At 48.0% G+C, this 18,062-nt stretch overlaps 6 protein-coding genes across 6 annotated transcripts; 1 reads left to right on the top strand and 5 right to left on the bottom strand.

The window, feature by feature from the left end:
* Nucleotides 1-2,705: 2,705 nt before the first annotated feature.
* TREMEDRAFT_43589 (uncharacterized protein) lies at nt 2,706-5,772 on the bottom strand. The gene is made up of 12 exons (XM_007003920.1): nt 5,697-5,772; nt 5,647-5,654; nt 5,423-5,579; nt 5,191-5,284; nt 5,008-5,146; nt 4,863-4,959; nt 4,146-4,808; nt 3,921-4,103; nt 3,469-3,784; nt 3,401-3,424; nt 3,040-3,352; nt 2,706-2,879 (listed from the first exon to the last, which is right to left on the bottom strand). The coding sequence occupies exons 1-12, from the start codon at nt 5,739-5,741 to the stop codon at nt 2,780-2,782; spliced, it is 2,139 nt and encodes a 712-aa protein (XP_007003982.1). The 5' UTR covers nt 5,742-5,772; the 3' UTR covers nt 2,706-2,779.
* Nucleotides 5,773-5,991: 219 nt separating this feature from the next.
* Nucleotides 5,992-6,713, bottom strand: TREMEDRAFT_68390 (uncharacterized protein; the record flags this gene model as incomplete). The annotated part of the gene is made up of 3 exons (XM_007004230.1): nt 5,992-6,074; nt 6,247-6,304; nt 6,348-6,713. The coding sequence occupies 3 exons, from the start codon at nt 6,711-6,713 to the stop codon at nt 5,992-5,994; spliced, it is 507 nt and encodes a 168-aa protein (XP_007004292.1).
* A 1,547-nt stretch (nt 6,714-8,260) lies between these two features.
* Nucleotides 8,261-9,733, top strand: TREMEDRAFT_61714 (uncharacterized protein; the record flags this gene model as incomplete). The annotated part of the gene is made up of 1 exon (XM_007004084.1): nt 8,261-9,733. The coding sequence occupies one exon, from the start codon at nt 8,261-8,263 to the stop codon at nt 9,731-9,733; it is 1,473 nt and encodes a 490-aa protein (XP_007004146.1).
* A 312-nt stretch (nt 9,734-10,045) lies between these two features.
* TREMEDRAFT_61715 (uncharacterized protein) lies at nt 10,046-11,686 on the bottom strand (the record flags this gene model as incomplete). Its single annotated transcript, XM_007004085.1, has 6 exons — nt 10,046-10,283; nt 10,327-10,360; nt 10,403-10,823; nt 10,861-10,929; nt 11,065-11,105; nt 11,254-11,686. 6 exons carry the CDS (start codon nt 11,684-11,686, stop codon nt 10,046-10,048), a joined length of 1,236 nt encoding a protein of 411 aa, XP_007004147.1.
* A 1,401-nt stretch (nt 11,687-13,087) lies between these two features.
* On the bottom strand, nt 13,088-14,269 carry TREMEDRAFT_68391 (uncharacterized protein; the record flags this gene model as incomplete). Its single annotated transcript, XM_007004231.1, has 5 exons — nt 13,088-13,124; nt 13,170-13,617; nt 13,667-13,910; nt 13,960-14,164; nt 14,217-14,269. The coding sequence occupies 5 exons, from the start codon at nt 14,267-14,269 to the stop codon at nt 13,088-13,090; spliced, it is 987 nt and encodes a 328-aa protein (XP_007004293.1).
* A 604-nt stretch (nt 14,270-14,873) lies between these two features.
* On the bottom strand, nt 14,874-16,980 carry TREMEDRAFT_61717 (uncharacterized protein; the record flags this gene model as incomplete). Its single annotated transcript, XM_007004086.1, has 11 exons — nt 14,874-15,118; nt 15,333-15,475; nt 15,558-15,766; nt 16,092-16,176; nt 16,217-16,272; nt 16,325-16,361; nt 16,413-16,497; nt 16,723-16,753; nt 16,792-16,812; nt 16,854-16,868; nt 16,933-16,980. 11 exons carry the CDS (start codon nt 16,978-16,980, stop codon nt 14,874-14,876), a joined length of 975 nt encoding a protein of 324 aa, XP_007004148.1.
* Nucleotides 16,981-18,062: the final 1,082 nt, after the last annotated feature.

Genomic DNA, 18,062 nt, shown 5'->3' on the forward strand with positions numbered 1-18,062 from the left:
GTGAGTGACGTGTGGGTCATGGCTCTACGAGGACTCGTATAATCCTGAAGATGAAGCCGACGGACACCCGTCTGACTCTTGCTGAAGGGACAAATCTATATGTCCAGAAGGACAAAAAAATGCAAGAAACAGACTACGTGTAAGTGTATATACGAAATCCTCCTATTGCTGCGTAGATTGACCATTCGAAAGGAAATTTCCACCACTGCAAAGTTGACGGGGACGTATAACGCATGGTCAAGAAACCAAAATGGACAAACAAATCCACCAAAGCAATCCACGTTCGTCCCCGCTTTCCCACCTTCCCTCTCGATCTGATTAAACTGAGTGTGTCGGTGATAATGACACTAGCACATACTCCAAGCTCCAAAGCGCACAGTGGGACATGGGTGATTTCTACCATCTTTTCGATCCCTCTCACTTCCAACTTTTCCAACGTGGTATCTAAAAGTACAATCGCAATTCCCACAGATCTACATATAACCAAGAAGATGGAAACAAGTCTTAGTATACGACTGATGTGGGGTATCGATTGAGGGTGTCTGACACTGACTCCCTCGGATGATTTAATCTCCCCATCCAAACCCCAATCAGCTAATAACATCTCTAAACCCGTTTCTTCCTGTTTCCCATCGAACATCCTTTGTTTGTTAGATGCGAACCTATCCCAATTCCCTTTCTTGGGTGATAAATCAAGATCGAGATCTTCTTCTTCATTTATAAAATGTCGACGACGAAGATTGGGTGAAGGTTCCCAATCCATTGGCTCGGATTGTTCCTTTGGTTTTGGATCTAAAGAAGGTTGACCGAATATGGGGTTATGGAAAAGTTTGGAGTTGGTTTGGGAAGGATGGGATGAGGAGATAGGAGAATGAGATAAGTGAGAGTCGGAGAGGGTGTTGGGGTGGGTAGTTGAGTGAGATGGGGATTGGGTGGGACGGACTAGGGATATAATGATTGGTTGTGAGATACGGATTGATGAGATTGCATGTAGGAGTAACTATTATATGAGCGGAAATCTTGTTCATCTGAGAATGAGCGGCAGACGGTCGGGGGATGGAGTGAAGGGAAAGCTACTGATCATGATTGTGTTGATACAGGAGTGGGTTAAAGCAAAGATGGAGGTCAAAGGTCCACGAGATGGAATGGAGAGGGAGCAACCAATGACAAAGACTTACAATAACTTCAAATGCTGGTATTACAAGTGGAACAATGCCATTCCATTGATTGGACGTCAATAATGGTATCATAGAGACTAATCTAAGAACGTAGATGATCATCATGTTGAACTGCATTCTCAGCTGTAGTACCTTATGTATGAGTCACAAAACTTACAATCCATGTGTTTCTACCTTTCACCTGTGTCTGATTTCCAGTCTTTGTTCTTTTTAGCCATAATGGATCCCAAGCGATCCACCAAATCGACAACATGTTGAAAGCTATTAATCCTCTGGTCAACCATGATTTGTCCAGCATTCCACCCAGTATCGCAGGATACACATTGACTATTTGGTCAGTTGCCTTCCCTTGAGACGAAAAGGGAGATTCACTTAAGACCCCGCGGGCTAAGTTTACGATACTGGACAATACGAATAAAGTCCCTCTTATTCTCCACGCCAAAACTTCCCATCTTCTTAATGTCTTATGAGGCGGTCGACCAGGAGAGACTATACCTCTATTTAAAGCTGAACCCCACGCTTCTACTTGAGCACGAGAATCGGATCGTTTGAGAACTTGTTCCACTCCAGGTTGACAATCACGACATACGGGAGGGTAGCGAGTATGAAGTCTGGTGAGATAATCGGGTAGATTGGCGTACAGAGTGGGGAAAGAAGGGTCCTGAATATCAACTGGTACCTCATGTTCAAATGAATATAGTTGTATAGAGGGAACGAAAGAGATGAACTCACAGAATCATCAGGAAGATAATTCGCCAACATGTTCATTATCAAAGTTTGGTTCGCCAGACAACTATGACAAAACGGTGATGTATTAGAACTAGATGGTAGATGAGCGTTGGATGGTTTAGCTAACTTATCAGATGTATTTCTCTCTTTGAAAAGGAACTTCGTTGACCTCTTAGAGAGAAGGAGGATTTGTTGAGGGAAGAATCGTACATTCCCGGGAGAGAAGATAAGATTTCTCCATTCTGAGACGTCAGCCACTTGCAAGATTGAGTGGAGCAGCTAGCAGCACGCAGCACTCCCGGAAATACAAATGCTCAGATAAGTCACGAAGAGTCGAATGTGGGTGTGTTATGTCAAGCAATAGGTGATGAGATTGGTACGACTCGGAGGAGATCGTGGAACGTGGAAAGACTAGTGTCACGACATACTATCACTCGTATGTCAGGTAACTTATGGCGATACGATAACGTGGGGCGGGAGAGCCACGAGCAAGATCTCACCTCATCTTTCACATTCCAACATCCACATCGCTCGCAACGCCAATTCCATCTGGTCCCCGGAGAAGCGACTTTAGTCTTTCCTTTACGGTCCTCGAGTGATGGAGGAAGTAGAGAAGGTGAGAGACAGTAGAAACATTCTACAGCCACTGGACGTGTAGATGAGCGTAGGAAAGGCATCTATGTCGAATATGAAGAGTGCCTCTCGAACCGGTCAGGAGGAGGAAAGTAGTGAATGAGGGAAAAGAAAAGAAAAGATCAGAACATGAAAGAAGGACGACCTCGAATTGGGCCCCGGGCGCGCACCGGTGAAGAAAATGCATCAGATGTTATCTATACACATGAATTCAAACTTTCTGATCGAATAGCTGAAAACTATTGAGCAACATGCCAGTCGAGTTTGTCCGCCCATTCTTTGTTCTTGAGTGTGAGAAGAACCTCAGCGACGTCTTTGGCACCATTACCGCTCAAACAGCTGATACGTCAGCCGATCATCTTGACCTTGTCGCCGCATCGGTCGTCGGGCGACTGATAAGTCTCCTCTCTAAATTGGTCCCGTATACGAGAGGATGTCGGTCCGTACGAGCACAGTACTTTAGGGAAGAGAAAACTAGGAGAGGGGAAGTACAACTCACATGACCACATCCTTATCCTTAGGCAACGTTTTGGCCAGCTGCATTCCTCCCCAAAGCGCATGAGAACTTTCCAGAGCTGGGATGATACCTTCCAACTGTGTGACAGTTTTGAATGCCGACAAACATTGAAGATCATCCGCAACGATATACTCTGCTCGACCGATGTATTTCAAATGCGAATGTTCCGGTCCGACGGAATTGTAATCCAGTCCTGCCGAGATGGAATGGGTGGGAGTAAGTTGGCCTGTTGCGCTTTGGATGATGTATGAAGAGGCACCATGGACGACGCCGATGACTCCCTTGGACAGAGTGGCTATATATCAGTTACCATAACATCATCACAATCAACCATGCAGCTCACCCGAGTGCGCTTCGGTGTTGATCCCTGCAAAGTCAGCATACCGCTGAATGATGTATCGGAGATCTCACCATGTCCACCAGCTTCCACCCCCACCAACCTCACGCTCTCGTCGCCGATGAAATCGTAGAAAGTCCCAATGGCATTACTTCCCCCACCGACACAAGCCACAACGGCATCAGGTAGTTTATTGGCCTTCTTTGCTAGTTGAGATTTGATCTCTCGACCTATCACACGTTGAAAGTCTCGAACGATGGTGGGGAACGGATGAGGTCCGATGGCGGAGCCGATCAGATAGTGCGTGCTGTCCAGACGGGTGACCCAATCTCGCATAGCTTCGTTGACGGCGTCTTTCAAGGTTTGAGAGCCGGCCGTGACGGGTATGACCTGAACGTCAGCATTGGGTGATTGATACTGGAGGGATGTGTCATAGAGGGTTGCAGGACGAAGGAGCAGGACATGATTGTCTCGCATGGGGCATGAAGTGGAAGGATGGTGTCGATTGGTCGGATATGAGACTCACTGTCCCTCCTAACATTTTGATCCTAAAAACGTTCAACTCTTGCCGTCTGACATCCTCCGCACCCATATAAATGACACATTCCATTCCAAACCTCGCACAAACTGTCGCCGTAGCCACCCCATGCTGCCCTGCTCCAGTCTCTGCTATGATCCGACTTTTCCCAAGACGTTTGGCCAGCAAAATCTATCCGTCAGCTGTGTACGACTACCTACCAGCCTGACGCACCTGCCCCACAGCATTGTTGATCTTGTGTGAACCAGTGTGATTCAGATCCTCTCTTTTCAGCCAAATCTTTGCCCCTCCCATATGCTCCGTGAGTCTCTCGGCGAGGTACAAGTCGCTCGGTCGGTTCATATACCCATACATGTCCTCGAACTCTTTCCAGAATGCAGGGTCGTTGCTCGCTTCAACATACGTCGCCTCTAGCTCGTTCAAGCAGTCCACCAAGCTCTCTGGTACGTATGCCCCCCCGAAGATGCCAAATTTCGAAGGGAGTTTGCCACCGCCGCTGACTTTCAGAGAGTTCTGCTCGAGAGGAGTGGCGGAAGGTATGGGGAGAGGAGGAGATGGATGGCCGGCAGCATCGGCGTTATGTGTTTTTCTGCCCAAGGGCTTTTTCTCTTGGCCTTTGAGGGTGATTTCTCTGCAGAAAGCTTCGAGAGCCGCAGGGGCGGTTTTCGTTTTGGAAGCTTCGAGAATGATCTTGATGATTTTGGACCCGACAACGACACCATCAGCACCGGAGGATGTGACATATTCGAAATGCGTGCGGTTGTCGACACCGAAACCGACAGCTAGAGGGACAGGTGTAAGAGACTGTATACGACGGACAAGCTCTGGAAGACCGGATGACATGGCAGAGTTGGCGCTGGAACCCGTGACGCCCATCTGAGTATCAGTAGTGCACCGGTCAGACACTTCTGCTGATCGCTTGGGACGCACCTTTGAGACAACGTAGATGAAAGAGTCGGCGATACTGGCGAGGAATTTAACGCGATCTATACTGGTCGATGGGGCGACCAGAGGCACGTATGACATGCTGGTGGTCAGCTGTATACGATTTCAAAGCGCTGAATGAAGTACTGACCCAGATGAAGTACAGATATCTCGGAATTTGACCGCCTCCTCGGGAGGTAAATCAACCATGATAAACCCGTTCGCGCCTGCTTCCCGTGCGTCCACCACTGCCTTCTCTTCACCGTACGCTATGACAGGGTTGTAGTAACCTACTCTGGTCAGCTGGTGTCATTGTAAGATTACCAGTACTGACCCATGAAGAGGACCGGGGCTTTGAGTCCTTGAGACCTGGCTTGACGAACGTAGTCGAGGCAATCGGTATAATGCACATCGTTCTCAATGGCGATCTAGAGTGAGCACATGGTGTCTTATTCTAATACCCCCACGTAGATCTTTTTACTGCATTCAGATGATATTCGAAGAGGAGCCGATCATAACTGCTTTGAAGAGTTGAGGAACTTGACTGCGACTGTGAACAAGCTCACGGTGTTGGCCTGTTGTATTACAGGTCCATCGGCAATAGGGTCACTGAATGGTACACCGAGTTCGATGATATCTGCGCCACCAGCTTCAAGGGCTAGTAGCAGTGGAACTGTAGCTTCTTTGGTGGGGAATCCGGCGGTCAAAAAGGTCACAAAGACACTGAGAGAGTTAGCGGGCATGCCATCGTCGTTGGAATGGTGCCGATGAGCGAAGGAGGTGAGCTCACGCTTCATCCTGGATATCAGCAGGGCAATGATACGGATGAGGGACACTCACATTGGCTTTCTTTTCAGCGAAGACTTTCTTTAGACCTTCAGCCATGTTGAGAGATGAGGGAATAGAGTGAGAGAGGGAGATCGGAGATGGAGATCTCAATGTTCAGCTGAACTTTTCCGAGTCGCCCCTGTTCATCCAAATGTTATCTGATCCCCTCAATTAGCAAACCTCCTAGCGATGGTAGTACCGCAGCGCACCTGTAGCATGTAGCATGTAGCCATGCACTCATAGAAAAGAAGCCTTTGTGCATGCAAGTATACAACAATTGACTGCAATGATGTGACCGTGATATTGATCATGCCTTACTTCCTAACAACACCCCAACTTCATCTACTCCTCCCTTGTCGGTAGACTGAGGATCGTTAAAAACTTCTCTACCTGATGATCGTCAGCGTCCCATTTTATACTCAGGATATGATCGATCGAGTGATTGGGGAAGACAAGGAAATAGCACATTCTCGTTACACATGATGACTGTCGAGCTCAAATGACGTAGGAAGTGAAATAGACCGTCGATCCATCGAATCAACGAGATCATCGAGAAACTCACCCGAGGCCAGGGATTCAATCAACACTCCTAATCTTTTTGCGTCCAACGTCGGCTCATTCTAATCATCAATATTACAGACGAGGTTCTTAGGCAGAACTCACAGCTCTGAGTTTCTCCAGATCACTCCCGAATGCCTCGACCAACTTGTCCATATACACTCTCCTGAATGCCGTCCGCCTATCTTCTTCCTGCGCCTTTGCTCCCTCCTCCGTACCATGCGAAGGATCAGGCAGGAAGGATGGGATGGTCCGTGGAGGTGGTGTAGGTGACAAGGTCGGTAGTCGCTGTCTCTCCCGAATAGTCTTGTTGGGTTCAATGGTAGAATCAGGCTGGGTAGCCGCTGGTGCGGGCCCAGATTCGGAGTCAGATTCGGACGAGTCATCGTCACTATCATCTGAAGAGGTCGATGAAGATGATACGGATGAAGATGCTGAGGATGATTCTCCATGTTGTTCGTCTACCTCCATCGGTATCGAATCAAGTTTGAGAGTTCGACTGGGTTCATCATCCGAGCTATCGGACGAGGAGGACCAGGAATGTTCTTGACGTTGTCTCTTCCTTCGATGTCGAGATTTGGGTGCGGGAGGTTTTGAAGCTTGCGAAGACATGCTGAGGATACTAGCAATGGTCTTAACGTCTTGCAAAATTCCAATGAACTGACACAACCACAAATCTTGTCGGCGATACCGGCATTTCGGTTCGATCGGCTCTGTCCTTAGAAGTGGCGTTTTCTCATCCGTCTCTATCTTCCAGAATAGCTCTCTCTGTTCTTTGACTTCTTTGACGGTGCTAAACTCATACTCACCCACTGCAAGCTTCATGCTAAAAGTACATGTGGTTCACGTTCCCACACTTCAGGTATATCCGCGGAGAAGCTTGTTCCCTTTTGACCTCTGCTAAACGGGGGATTATCCCGATGTGGAGCTCGGAGTGAAACCTTACATCCCTGGTCATGCTCTCGACGCCTTTGCGACCCCCCTTCTGGACAAACATTAAAGTGAGTGAAATCCTTCCTTATCTCCCCTTCGACAATGAATTGAAGTCTGACGGATCTACTTGTTCCAAAGTGGGAATCTATTCATCTACAAGCCACCGTTCTTTACGGTCCAACTGACAGGACAAGAAACTCCGCGAGTCCCCGAATCCGCGGAAGCTGTTCTAGTGTAAAACTTGAGGTCAGTCTTTGTGCTTTAAGGTTTGTCATTTTCCTCCGGCTCGGATGGCCGGACTTTATGCCGTCATTCCGTATTCCGACAGGATGTCTTCAAGGGTTCAACCCACGGGGCAAGGAACAGACGGAGTATTTTTATTCCCTGTTGCGGCCAGAGGCGTAAGGGCAATCGGACTGATTTGAGACACGTCCGTTTGTAAAGCTGAAAGATTGTATTGTGTTCGTCCAATGTGCTGTCTGTACGCTATGAACATGACCCTGACGGCGTCAGATCTTCAAGAGAAGGATGAAAGTTTGTTGACGAAAGACTGAAAAGATAACTAACTCTTGATTGACACTCATCACATCTTTTCAATCCCCCACATCCCGTCAAGGCAGCGCTTATCGATCCATCCCCTCAATATTCACTTCATCTCCGGTGTCGCAAACCAACACCCTTATCCAACACTTCACCTCAAAAAAAACCAAAGTCTCGGTTCAACTTTTAGACTCTGAGACAATCCAGGCCCTGTGTCTCCTCCGCTTGTCATTCCCGTGGGAACGATTATCATTCATCTAGCCAATTACGGACAAACCTCCAAAGAACAATTACCGAAGCTTGGTATTTTCCCCGAAGTCCGACCCTACGGCAGCGAAGGAACAAGATTTTGTCACTTCGAGCTCCAAAGCTTAGTAGCGCCTCTGAGCATATCCGTTTCCGTTCACCAACTCCCACTAACCCTTTGTTCTTCGACTTTCTTGTAATCACTCTTGGTCGGTCATTCTGTCCCCTCACTTGTTTCTGCCAACGCTCTTTTTTCTTCGGTCTTCTCCTTTCCTCCTGCACATCATCATTTAGTCGATATGACGACCAATACCGAGGTAGCAGCGTTGTCTCCTGGACTACGAAATTTGCTCATCCAAGACGATCGTCCTTCGGACACTCCAAACCCATCCATTTTCAACGTTTCTAATCGAAACCCATCTTCACCCGCAAAAGATGGTTTACCTTCACTCTCCTCTGTTCTTCCTATTTCCAGCGCTCCATCCTCTCGAAGAACCTCCGAAATGTCTAGTAACAGACAATCCGTTTCGCCACCGCTCGTAACTCCTCCTCTCCATTCTATGCCCTCTCCTTTATCCGGCCATCAGCATATTGGAGCTTTGAGTGTGTTATCTGAAGCCGCAGCGAGGGAGAAAGAATTACCCGTGACAGTTGACGAAAGTGAATCAGACGGGGAACATACAGATTCGAAACGTAAGGGATCAGTTCCCTCACCTCTTTCACTTGGTCAACAACCTCGAAGACCTTCTGGCTTATTTGCCTTACTCAACGAATCTTCACATCCCGTTCCAGCAGGTTCTGTGCAATATCCCACTTATAACACATTCGACCCCCTTGTCGATTCTCCCCCATTCCGATATCATCTTCCACCAAATCTCTCCACTGCTCCTCCAATCCCCACATCAGCCTCTGCTTGGCCCACACATAACATATCCAGACGATACTCCAGTCAACCGTACGAATATCATCGTCCTCTCACCTCGCACACTTTCGAACAAGGAACGAGCGGATCCATAGGTGTGCGAGCACCTATAAGTCGGACGACCAAAGCTTGCAACGCTTGTAGAAACAGAAAAGTTAGATGTGATGCTGGAGGTGTTTCCGCTGCGACAGGAGCGGAACCTGCCACTTGTTCAAGATGTAAAGAAAGTGGAGTGGAATGTATTTATTCAGGTCCTCAAAAGAAACGTGGTCCCTGTCCGGGGTATGTCAAATTTACTCTCATCCCAAACAACATTTACAAAGGACTGATCCACAGAACCGCTAGACCTAGCACTGGGAAAAGTCGTAAATCGTCATACCGAAATTCCGTCGGTACCATCAAAACACTTAGTCCAACGGAAGATTCCCCCAACTCTCCATACACCCCGTTTTCCCGCACATCATATGGTTTCCCACCACCCCATGTTCTACCTCAACAACATACTTACGAACATACTTCACATACCCAATTCTCATCTTTTCCTCATACTCAACCCGGTCCTTGGTCATCTGTACATCCGGGGAAAGATACGTCGGAAGTTGAACACTCCGGATCTAGACCTCGCTCGATGGGTAATTGGTCTCACATGTCATTCACAGCTCCCGTCACACCCACTACTCCTAATATACCACACTCCTTCTTCCAACCTGATTACACTATGAATTCACCCGACCCCACCAGCATACCACGAGGACTGAGGAGAGGGAGCAGTTTCTTCGGGGATAGTGGACGATCACTGCCGCCATTGAAGGTAGCTATCACTCGACGAGATACTTACTATACTCCATGAACGGTATCCAGAAGGAGGGGCAAGTTACGCAGGTTGTTGATGTTTTTTAACCGATAGATGTGTTGTGGTATATTCTCCTCGGCGCATTTACTTTAGTGTTGTCCCTTAACGTACTTCTGGCTCAGAAACAATGTAGCTCTTGATGAATGTGGTACCATCCGAGGAAGCCGTTGTGCCATGATTCATGTTACACAAATACATACATTAACATGATCCTACATGAAGCCTTGGCTATGAATCTCTATCACTTAAATTCCCCTGTTCACTACACGAAGACTCGGCTGTGAATCTCCTCCGCGTAAATTTCCCTTTTCACCACTTGAAATTTCCCTGCTCGTCAAAGAAGGATGCGGGAATATGGCTGTTATCAAACGAGATGGCATTGTCTTCAAACACTGATGGTCCAATGCCGAGCTCAAACATCTCCTCATCGAGTCTATCTCGCCAATCCCTACAATCTGGGAGGAAAGAGAGGAATGTTGAATCCAGTGTGTCTGTCTCAGGGTCCGAATCATCTTCGTCGGCCGTCTGATGAGGGTTATTTATGGATCTGGAGGATCAGAACAAGGTTGTCCATACTCTTTCAGACATACCTGGTCACTTTACTCTTAGGTAGCGCCATGGAATCTACCAATCAGCCAACGGAAATTACAGTGATGTCAGGCTCACTGTACTCTCGGGTGGGTGCAGCGCCGGCCAGTTGTACCCTACATTCTCTGACCCCCTCACTGCGTATTCCTACACCCTCTGCTTCCTCTGAACCGTCCCCTTCATCTACAGTCTCATCTCCCTCTGACTCGTCTTCTTCCGAGAATTCTCCTGCCTCGTTCGTCCCCATTTGGTCCATCTCCCGCCTGTCTCCCATCTCCCAACCGTCTTCCATCTCCCACCCGTCTCCCATCTCCCACCCGTCTCCCGTCTCCCACCCGCGTTCCACCTTCGCATCCATCGATTTTCCGGCATCATTACCCTCTCTCCCCAAAATGTCTCCTCCCGCTTTGACTTGCTCTTTGTCTGACCGGTCGGAGTCTTCTTGCGATTCATTCCTAGGATGTCCGAGGTCATAGTACTTGACTAAGGCTCGAGCTTGCTGAAATGTTAGCGTGATAAGCGGGACGGAGACGTACAGCTGCCATAGCTTCTCTGACATGTGATTGCTCTTGTACTGACATGGGCGGAAAAGGAACTACTTTCACCTGTAATCAGCTGATGATAAGAATATGATGAATCATCTTGACGTTGAATACATATCTTAGGTTCGGTTCTGGGGGAAGGAGCAATGGGTGTCCAATTGTTAATGGGTTGTGAGAAGTAACACGGACTGTACGTACCATTCTTAGCAGCTCATCTCTCCTTCTCGAAAGAGCCGGGACTGACATTCTCTGTGGTCTCCCTGACGCAAAGTGATCAAATCACCAGAGATATTTCGCTTCACGGATCGACGAACAATGCGGCCCAGAAAGTCGCAAAGACGATCTGAGGTCGGTCAGCCATAGACCATCTCTATATTCTTTACTTACCCATGAAGCCGGCCTTTGTTCTCTCTTTGCCTACTAGAGTTCCTTTTGCCAGACCATCACGCCCACGATGAGCTTTACCGAATTGATCGATGTCACGGAGAAGCTGCATTCTGACCCTTGGTTCTAAAGAAAGGACGAAATGAAACGCTCGTGTCACGTCGGGCGCCTCCATCTCTTCCTCTTGACGATGGCGTATGACTTGAAGACGACTCTTTTTTGCTCTTGGTCGGGCCAAGGGGTCGCTTGCGAGTCGTGCTGCGAACGCTTCGTAGTCTTCGGGGTCTCCCATTTCTTCTGCTTGACGACGGCGTGAAGGTACGCGGTGCTTGACGAGCCCAAAATCCTCCTCGACCTCTTTGATAGTCTGAAATATATCCTCAGGTTCGTTGGAATCTCCGATATCATCAGAATCGTAGTAGGATGGAGAGGACATGATGGGGCTAGCTTCAAAGAAAATGAGGAAGTTTTGGTTAGCTTATGGAGGTGAATTGGAGGAATAGTCAAAGAGGTGAGAGGGGTGACGAGTTAGTGATCGAGTGAGTAGTGGGGGTGACGTGTGAGTGCGCGTTGGAATCGATGGGGATGTCATGCCGATCGATGATGTCAACGGTCAATGATGTCGATAATGTCAACCATCGATTCACAATCGATGACGAGTGAGATCACCGGTAATAATAAAATATCGAAAGAGAAAGTCTTCTCCCCGACTGAGATTCCCAATCTGTCTGTTAACAACTCAAAGAATAAACATGTCGGTCGCTGAGGAAGATAATTTGTTTGGTGGATCTCTTGAAAGGAGTTTACGATATCTATGTTCAAAAAGCTCTTCGAGGCAAACGAAGAATTTATCAAGAAGCTACCGGCGACTTTGGCGGCGCTAAGGGGTAAAATATGGGAGAAGTACCAAGAGCTAACAAAAGTAAGCGCTGTGGCCGACGGCCGACGAGGCGATGGCCACATTGAGGCAGGTGGAGAGGGAAATGCAGAAATTTGAGGCGCGGCGTTAAAGAGTGCAAGTGTAAAGACGAGTTTTCCACCGAGATCCATGACACGAATGCGTGATGATGCAACATGGGTGCATCAATTCATGACCGACCTATTGAGAGTGCATGATGTTGGGGCATTGTCCTCTCAACCTATTTTGATATATGGAGAATGCGTGAAGCGATGGAAAATAGATTACAAGTTTTCACATATGACGCGTGGGCGGCAATGACCGCAGTGGTGTGCGCGGCAAGACGGGCACAAGGCGATCGCGAAAACTTTTCAACAGGACTTCCTCCACTGTTTCTTCATCTCCTGTAAGGAACAAGAGAGCACAACCTGTGGATGGTGTCTTCCCTTATCAAGGAAAGCAAAAAGACACAAAAACGTGACACTTGTGGGATTCGAGCCCACGACCTCTCGCTTTACCTCCGAACATCTCGGGAGAGTATAATGACTTCAGGCGAGCGTAACTCCCACTGTACTAAAGTGTCATTCGTTATTGTTTTTCAATCAAAATTGTATGTACCCCCTTTGAGTGACAGAGGGAGAGTTCATGTGGTATACTGTCACTGAAATGCAATAATGTGACCGTCCATCTGTTCCGTCGAAGCTGCTGACCTGTCTTAACCTACAAATTGCCAGCCAATAGTGCCCTTCAACCATAATCGCCCGATCTAAATTATTGTCGAATATCTCTCAAACGCTGAAAGATCCCTGACTTGCTAATAAGTCAGTAGGTCAGTAATCTTCAGAGTCTCTCCACCATGCGTATGAATGACTCCGTCTGTTCTCACTGAATGCATTTCGTGATCATCCGTCGATTCTCATCAGTCAAAAGGGTTTCCACTCAATGACCTACAGCCTTGAGATGGACTTCTCCATACCTGTATTAACATCAGCACCTGTCTCATGAGAGATATACAACGTACCTTTCACCAACGGGTTTGGCATCCTCGATAACCGCTCGGATCTCTTTCAACTCATCCTCGCTAAGATCCACTTCCCTCGCCCCAAAGTTCTCGATCAACCTATTTACAGATTTCGTGCCTGGTATCGCGAGCGCGCCTTGTGCTGCCACCCAAGCCAAAGCCAATTGACCAGGTGTACAGCCTTTTTTCTCGCTCAACGCTTTGAACTGCTCCACGATTCGAAGGTTGAGCTTGAGGTTTTCGGCGCTGAAACGAGGAATGGTCTTTCTAGTATCACCTTCGGTGAATTGGTCGGGGGAAGTGTATTTCCCAGTTAGGACACCTTTGCCCAATGGAGAATAAGCGATAATGGCAACTCCAAATTCTCGTGCTGTGTCGATGAGTCCGTTTTGCTCGTGGTCGGTGAACCAGGGAGAATATTCAATTTGCAATGCATCGATCTTGGCGACTACTCGTTAGTGTTTAATCCATTTGAAAGAGAGAAGGACTAAACTCACTTTGACATGCTTTACGAAGAGTGGTAGCGTTACATTCACTCAAACCGATATATTTACATTTTCCAGCTTTGCGAATAGCATCTAAAGCCCCGATAGATTCGTTCAAATCACGACCAGGTTCGATTCGATGCAAGTAGTAAAGATCGGGCGTAGTTCCCAGACGTTTGATGGAACCTTCAATGTATTCCTTGATATGTTCGGCAGAGTTGGTCACTTTAAGAGGTTTCTTCGCTTCCCAATCAATCTACAATCAGCTCAGACACTTGGCATTTGCCATACCATGATGAGCTCACCTCAAAACCACATTTGGAAGCGATGAACATTTTGTCCCGACAATTGTTCTTCTTCAGAAACTCCCCGATCAGGGTTTCGTTGTGTCCGCAACCGTATACCGCAGCAGTATCCCAGAAAGTACAACCGATCTCGACGGCCTTGGCCATCGTTTCGAAGGATTCTTCTTCTTTTGCAGGACCATAACCTTGAGAGAAGCCCATCGCACTGATAAGGAAACGCGTCAGCAATTGACGCGGATCTGGGTTGGGACACTCACCCAAAGCCAGGGACCGGCACTGAGATATCGGCGAATGGAAGAGTTTTCACCATTTTACTGAAAGTTGCGTTCGATGAGTATCTGTTCAGTTGACCGCTATTTGTACGGAGAAGATGTTGAAAAGGCAGACGAAACAGCATGTGAAGGTGTTACCCGGGACAGCTCTTTTATCGTATGGAAGGAGGTGGAGGTTCAAGGTGGAGGTGGAGGTCACATCCGGAGGGGTGTTCCGACGTCACATCTGTAGCACGCAGGTTGATGGTTGAGGACTGTGTCAATCCATTACGATGGTGTTATGACGTAGGCCTTCCGATAACATTTAGGAGAGTCATGAAGAAGGATGGTAAAACGGTGAGATGGGTGAGAAATGCTACGATGTCACCGTGGCAGTTTAGTTAGTGGCACTGCCCATTCGACACCTGCCACAGAAGCTTCCCAATTGCTGGTGTGTCGTGCAGAGGAATATATGTATGTGTCTGTAAGCTGTATAAATCCTATCACCCACTCACATCTACTCCTGATATTCCTTTTTCATATATCGGCCAACACAAATCACATCTATGACCGTGTTCGATCGTCCCACACTCCCCCATGATCTACCGTCGATCCCTCCGTACTGAACACCGCAGGCAGAGAGAACGAGGTCAGAATATGATCCTACTCTTCTTGGTACTTGTTCTCATCCTCATCATCCGCAGTAGCCGCTGGTGAAAGTTTCCGAACGGCACAAAAGTCGAAAAACCAGCACAGACCATCTCCATCTTTCTCCACTTCCGCCAACGCTTCGGAAGCGACCTCGGATGGATCCGCAATTCCGTAATCCTGGAGCATGATCTTGACAGATTTGACAAACTCGCAAAGGGCCTTTTGAGATTGGTCGGCAATGTATGTCTGGGTGGGGGCTGCAGAGATCAAAGTTGAAGATGGGAATGAACGGGCAAGGGGGGGTTGATGCGGTGTCACAGAAGACGAGGGATGGTTGTTGTGGGCACCAATCATAATGAGGTCGTGCACGATGTTGTGTTCGAGGGTAAAGTATGGTAGTATGTGGATGAGGTCAGGAGAACGATTGCGTCAGTCGAGGAATATACAACTTCATACAGGAGCGGAACTCACATAACCTTGTTCCACCTAGTGCTGCTGAAGTTCGGATACTGGTGATTACTCCTAATTCGGGTATCTCATCAATGGTCTCATAGAGATTGTACCCCAGCCACGGATTAAGCCCTCTTTCCTGCATTGCTTCTCGAAACAACTTTCTGATGCATGAGCAATATGAAAGAGTGAGAATGGATATATGACCTACAGGAGTCTATTGATGTTAGCGTTCACCTCACGCACGGGCAACGACGCAGGAGAAACGGGTTGAAGTGGTCATGACAATGATTGAGATAAGGAGAGACGAACTGCACCAGATGGGGATACCGTTCTTCTGGATTCTCTCCGGTGTGAGGATGAGCGACTTCCCACTCAAGCTCCAACACAAGAAGCCAACCACCTGGCTTGAGAACGTGAACACATTGACGGAGAAGTTCGGAATAGTCCCGGATCTGGGAAGGGCGTCAGTCAATTGGGCAATTGCGATCTCGCGGCTATGGTATCAATTTGGTCATTGGGTTCTGGAAATGTGACAGTGATAATGTGTTGATATCCTGCAGGATGTGAGATGAGAGGAAGCCTGGACGAACCAAGATAGGACATGAATGAAAAGAGATGGTCATGTTGATGGAGCAATGACGCGCGATGGAGGACGCGCTGACCAGGATGGTTGGATCATCCACAACGTGCAGTCTCCCCGATATCTCACACAAACCAAGCGAGTCAAAGAATTCCAGAAAGAGAGGATTGGCAGGAGAGACTAAAGACTAAACTCACCCCCAAACCAATGTCCCTTATGTGGACCACATCGAAGAAACTCGCTTTGTACTGTAATCCCAGGGTCACATCACGTATTTCGAATCTGTGCTTTAGCACTTACCCGATATGTGATTGAAACTCACTCGAAATTAGAAGGATGAGAAGCTAAGGGTACATCGACGAGATCTATCGCAGTGACCTTCCCCGTGGTCAACGTAGTTGGCTCATTGATGATGTTGATGGAAACTCACCTCTACGTTGGGATACGTTTCACAAATCTCCTTGGCCCTGTTCGCCAGTCAGCAGACATACTCAAGAATCCTTGAGAGGAGGGCCCACCACTGACCTGTACCGCACCCCACGTCGAGAACGTGATGCGGGTGACCATCACGGAAAAGTGTTGACACTTCGTCTTGGAGATCAGCTACCAGTTGCAGGTGCCATCAAAAGAGACAAGTGTACCTGGTATATTGCCAATGACTGTTTGAAAGATATTGTGGAGGTACTCTAGACGCTAATTGAGGAGAGATAGTCAGCTTTTGTATATAACAGAGTGAAAAGTGAACGAAGAAGACGATGGATAGGGAACGAGGATGAGCCCGTGCGCCATGTGACCCGGGAGTAAAATGAGATGGAACGTGGGACCCACATGCAGTTCTGGTGGGTGTGAAGGAGCCTGGCTGTGAGTATACCTCTGTAGACTTCTCCCGAAACTTACCGGCATACAATAGTCATCTTGCTTCTCAGTCAGTAGAGAAGGAATGGTTGTTGATGACCCACAAAACTAGAGAAAAACTGTCGGTCAATACTCTGCTCCGTTGCTCCGCGTTCTGAACGCCACATGGCATAGATGACTTACCATCCCTTCGTAGTATCTCAATGGACTTTCATACTCCTCTTCAGACATTATAATGGCTGTTGATACGTCTCCGCCACCCTTCAAAATATCTACGGCTATCCTTTTATCTATTTGGAGAAGGACGGACGATCCTAGACGGGATAAATCGGTGAAGGCAAGTGGAGTGTGCTCATCCTGCTCCTCGGTACTTTGTGGTATCACATGTCCGTCACTTCTACTTCTCCCGACTCGGGCTTGTGTCTCTGACATCGAAAGCCACGGCACGGATGATCTGGACAATGGGCCGAAGGGGGAGGAGGAAAGAGAGGCGTACGCGTTGCGTCATGAACAGCATCAATGGGCGTTCGGGAAAGAATCAAGCGAGATGCTAATCTTCGTGCCCTCTTGAGGTTAGAGGAGGCACCTTGGGTCCTTTGAAAGTCGGTCATCTTACTCAACTCTCGTCTTTTGACGCCACGGGAAAGCGACGAGGGGTGGAGCTGTAGATCAGAGTGGCAGTGACAGAAGTGGGGAAGGAGTGGTAATGAAGACGTACGCTACACTCTCGATCCGATTTGCTAGTAGTTAACGAACGGTTTTCTCTCTGCAATACAATAGGTCACTTGCCCTCTCTCTTCGAGCTTGTGAATGCACTGATGATAGACCAGACTGAACCAACCCTGAATCCTCCAATTTGGACATTTTCCGGCGGGATTTCCGACCAACACCAAGACCTTGATCCACGATGTTCCTAACGAGTGAAACACAATATCTCTCCTCTGATCCGTCTCTTCTGTTATGATCAGGGTTATAAGTTTCAAGAGGTACCTCGTTCCAGGGTGAGTCTCATCACGGGCGCATGACAAACCTGAACTAACATAATTAAGTACCCTCGGTCATTCAATTCAAGCACGGACCTACCACCCCATCCGGACCTCGGGATGGCGTTCCCTCGGACGATGGATGATCTTATCATTGTCAACCTTACCTTTGTTATGGGGAACCATCGCCGGACAATCTTCGAAGCCGAGTAGAATTACAGCCTCCTTGAATATCATACGAGGGGATAAATGATACACACAAAGAGTGGACGTGAGGGCGACTGCGGGTACCTACCTAATTGGCGTGTGGTGCATGGGCATACGTGCCTC

The sequence above is a fragment of the Tremella mesenterica genome (genome assembly GCF_000271645.1).
Source record: "Tremella mesenterica DSM 1558 unplaced genomic scaffold TREMEscaffold_4, whole genome shotgun sequence".
Taxonomy (NCBI): domain Eukaryota; kingdom Fungi; phylum Basidiomycota; class Tremellomycetes; order Tremellales; family Tremellaceae; genus Tremella; species Tremella mesenterica.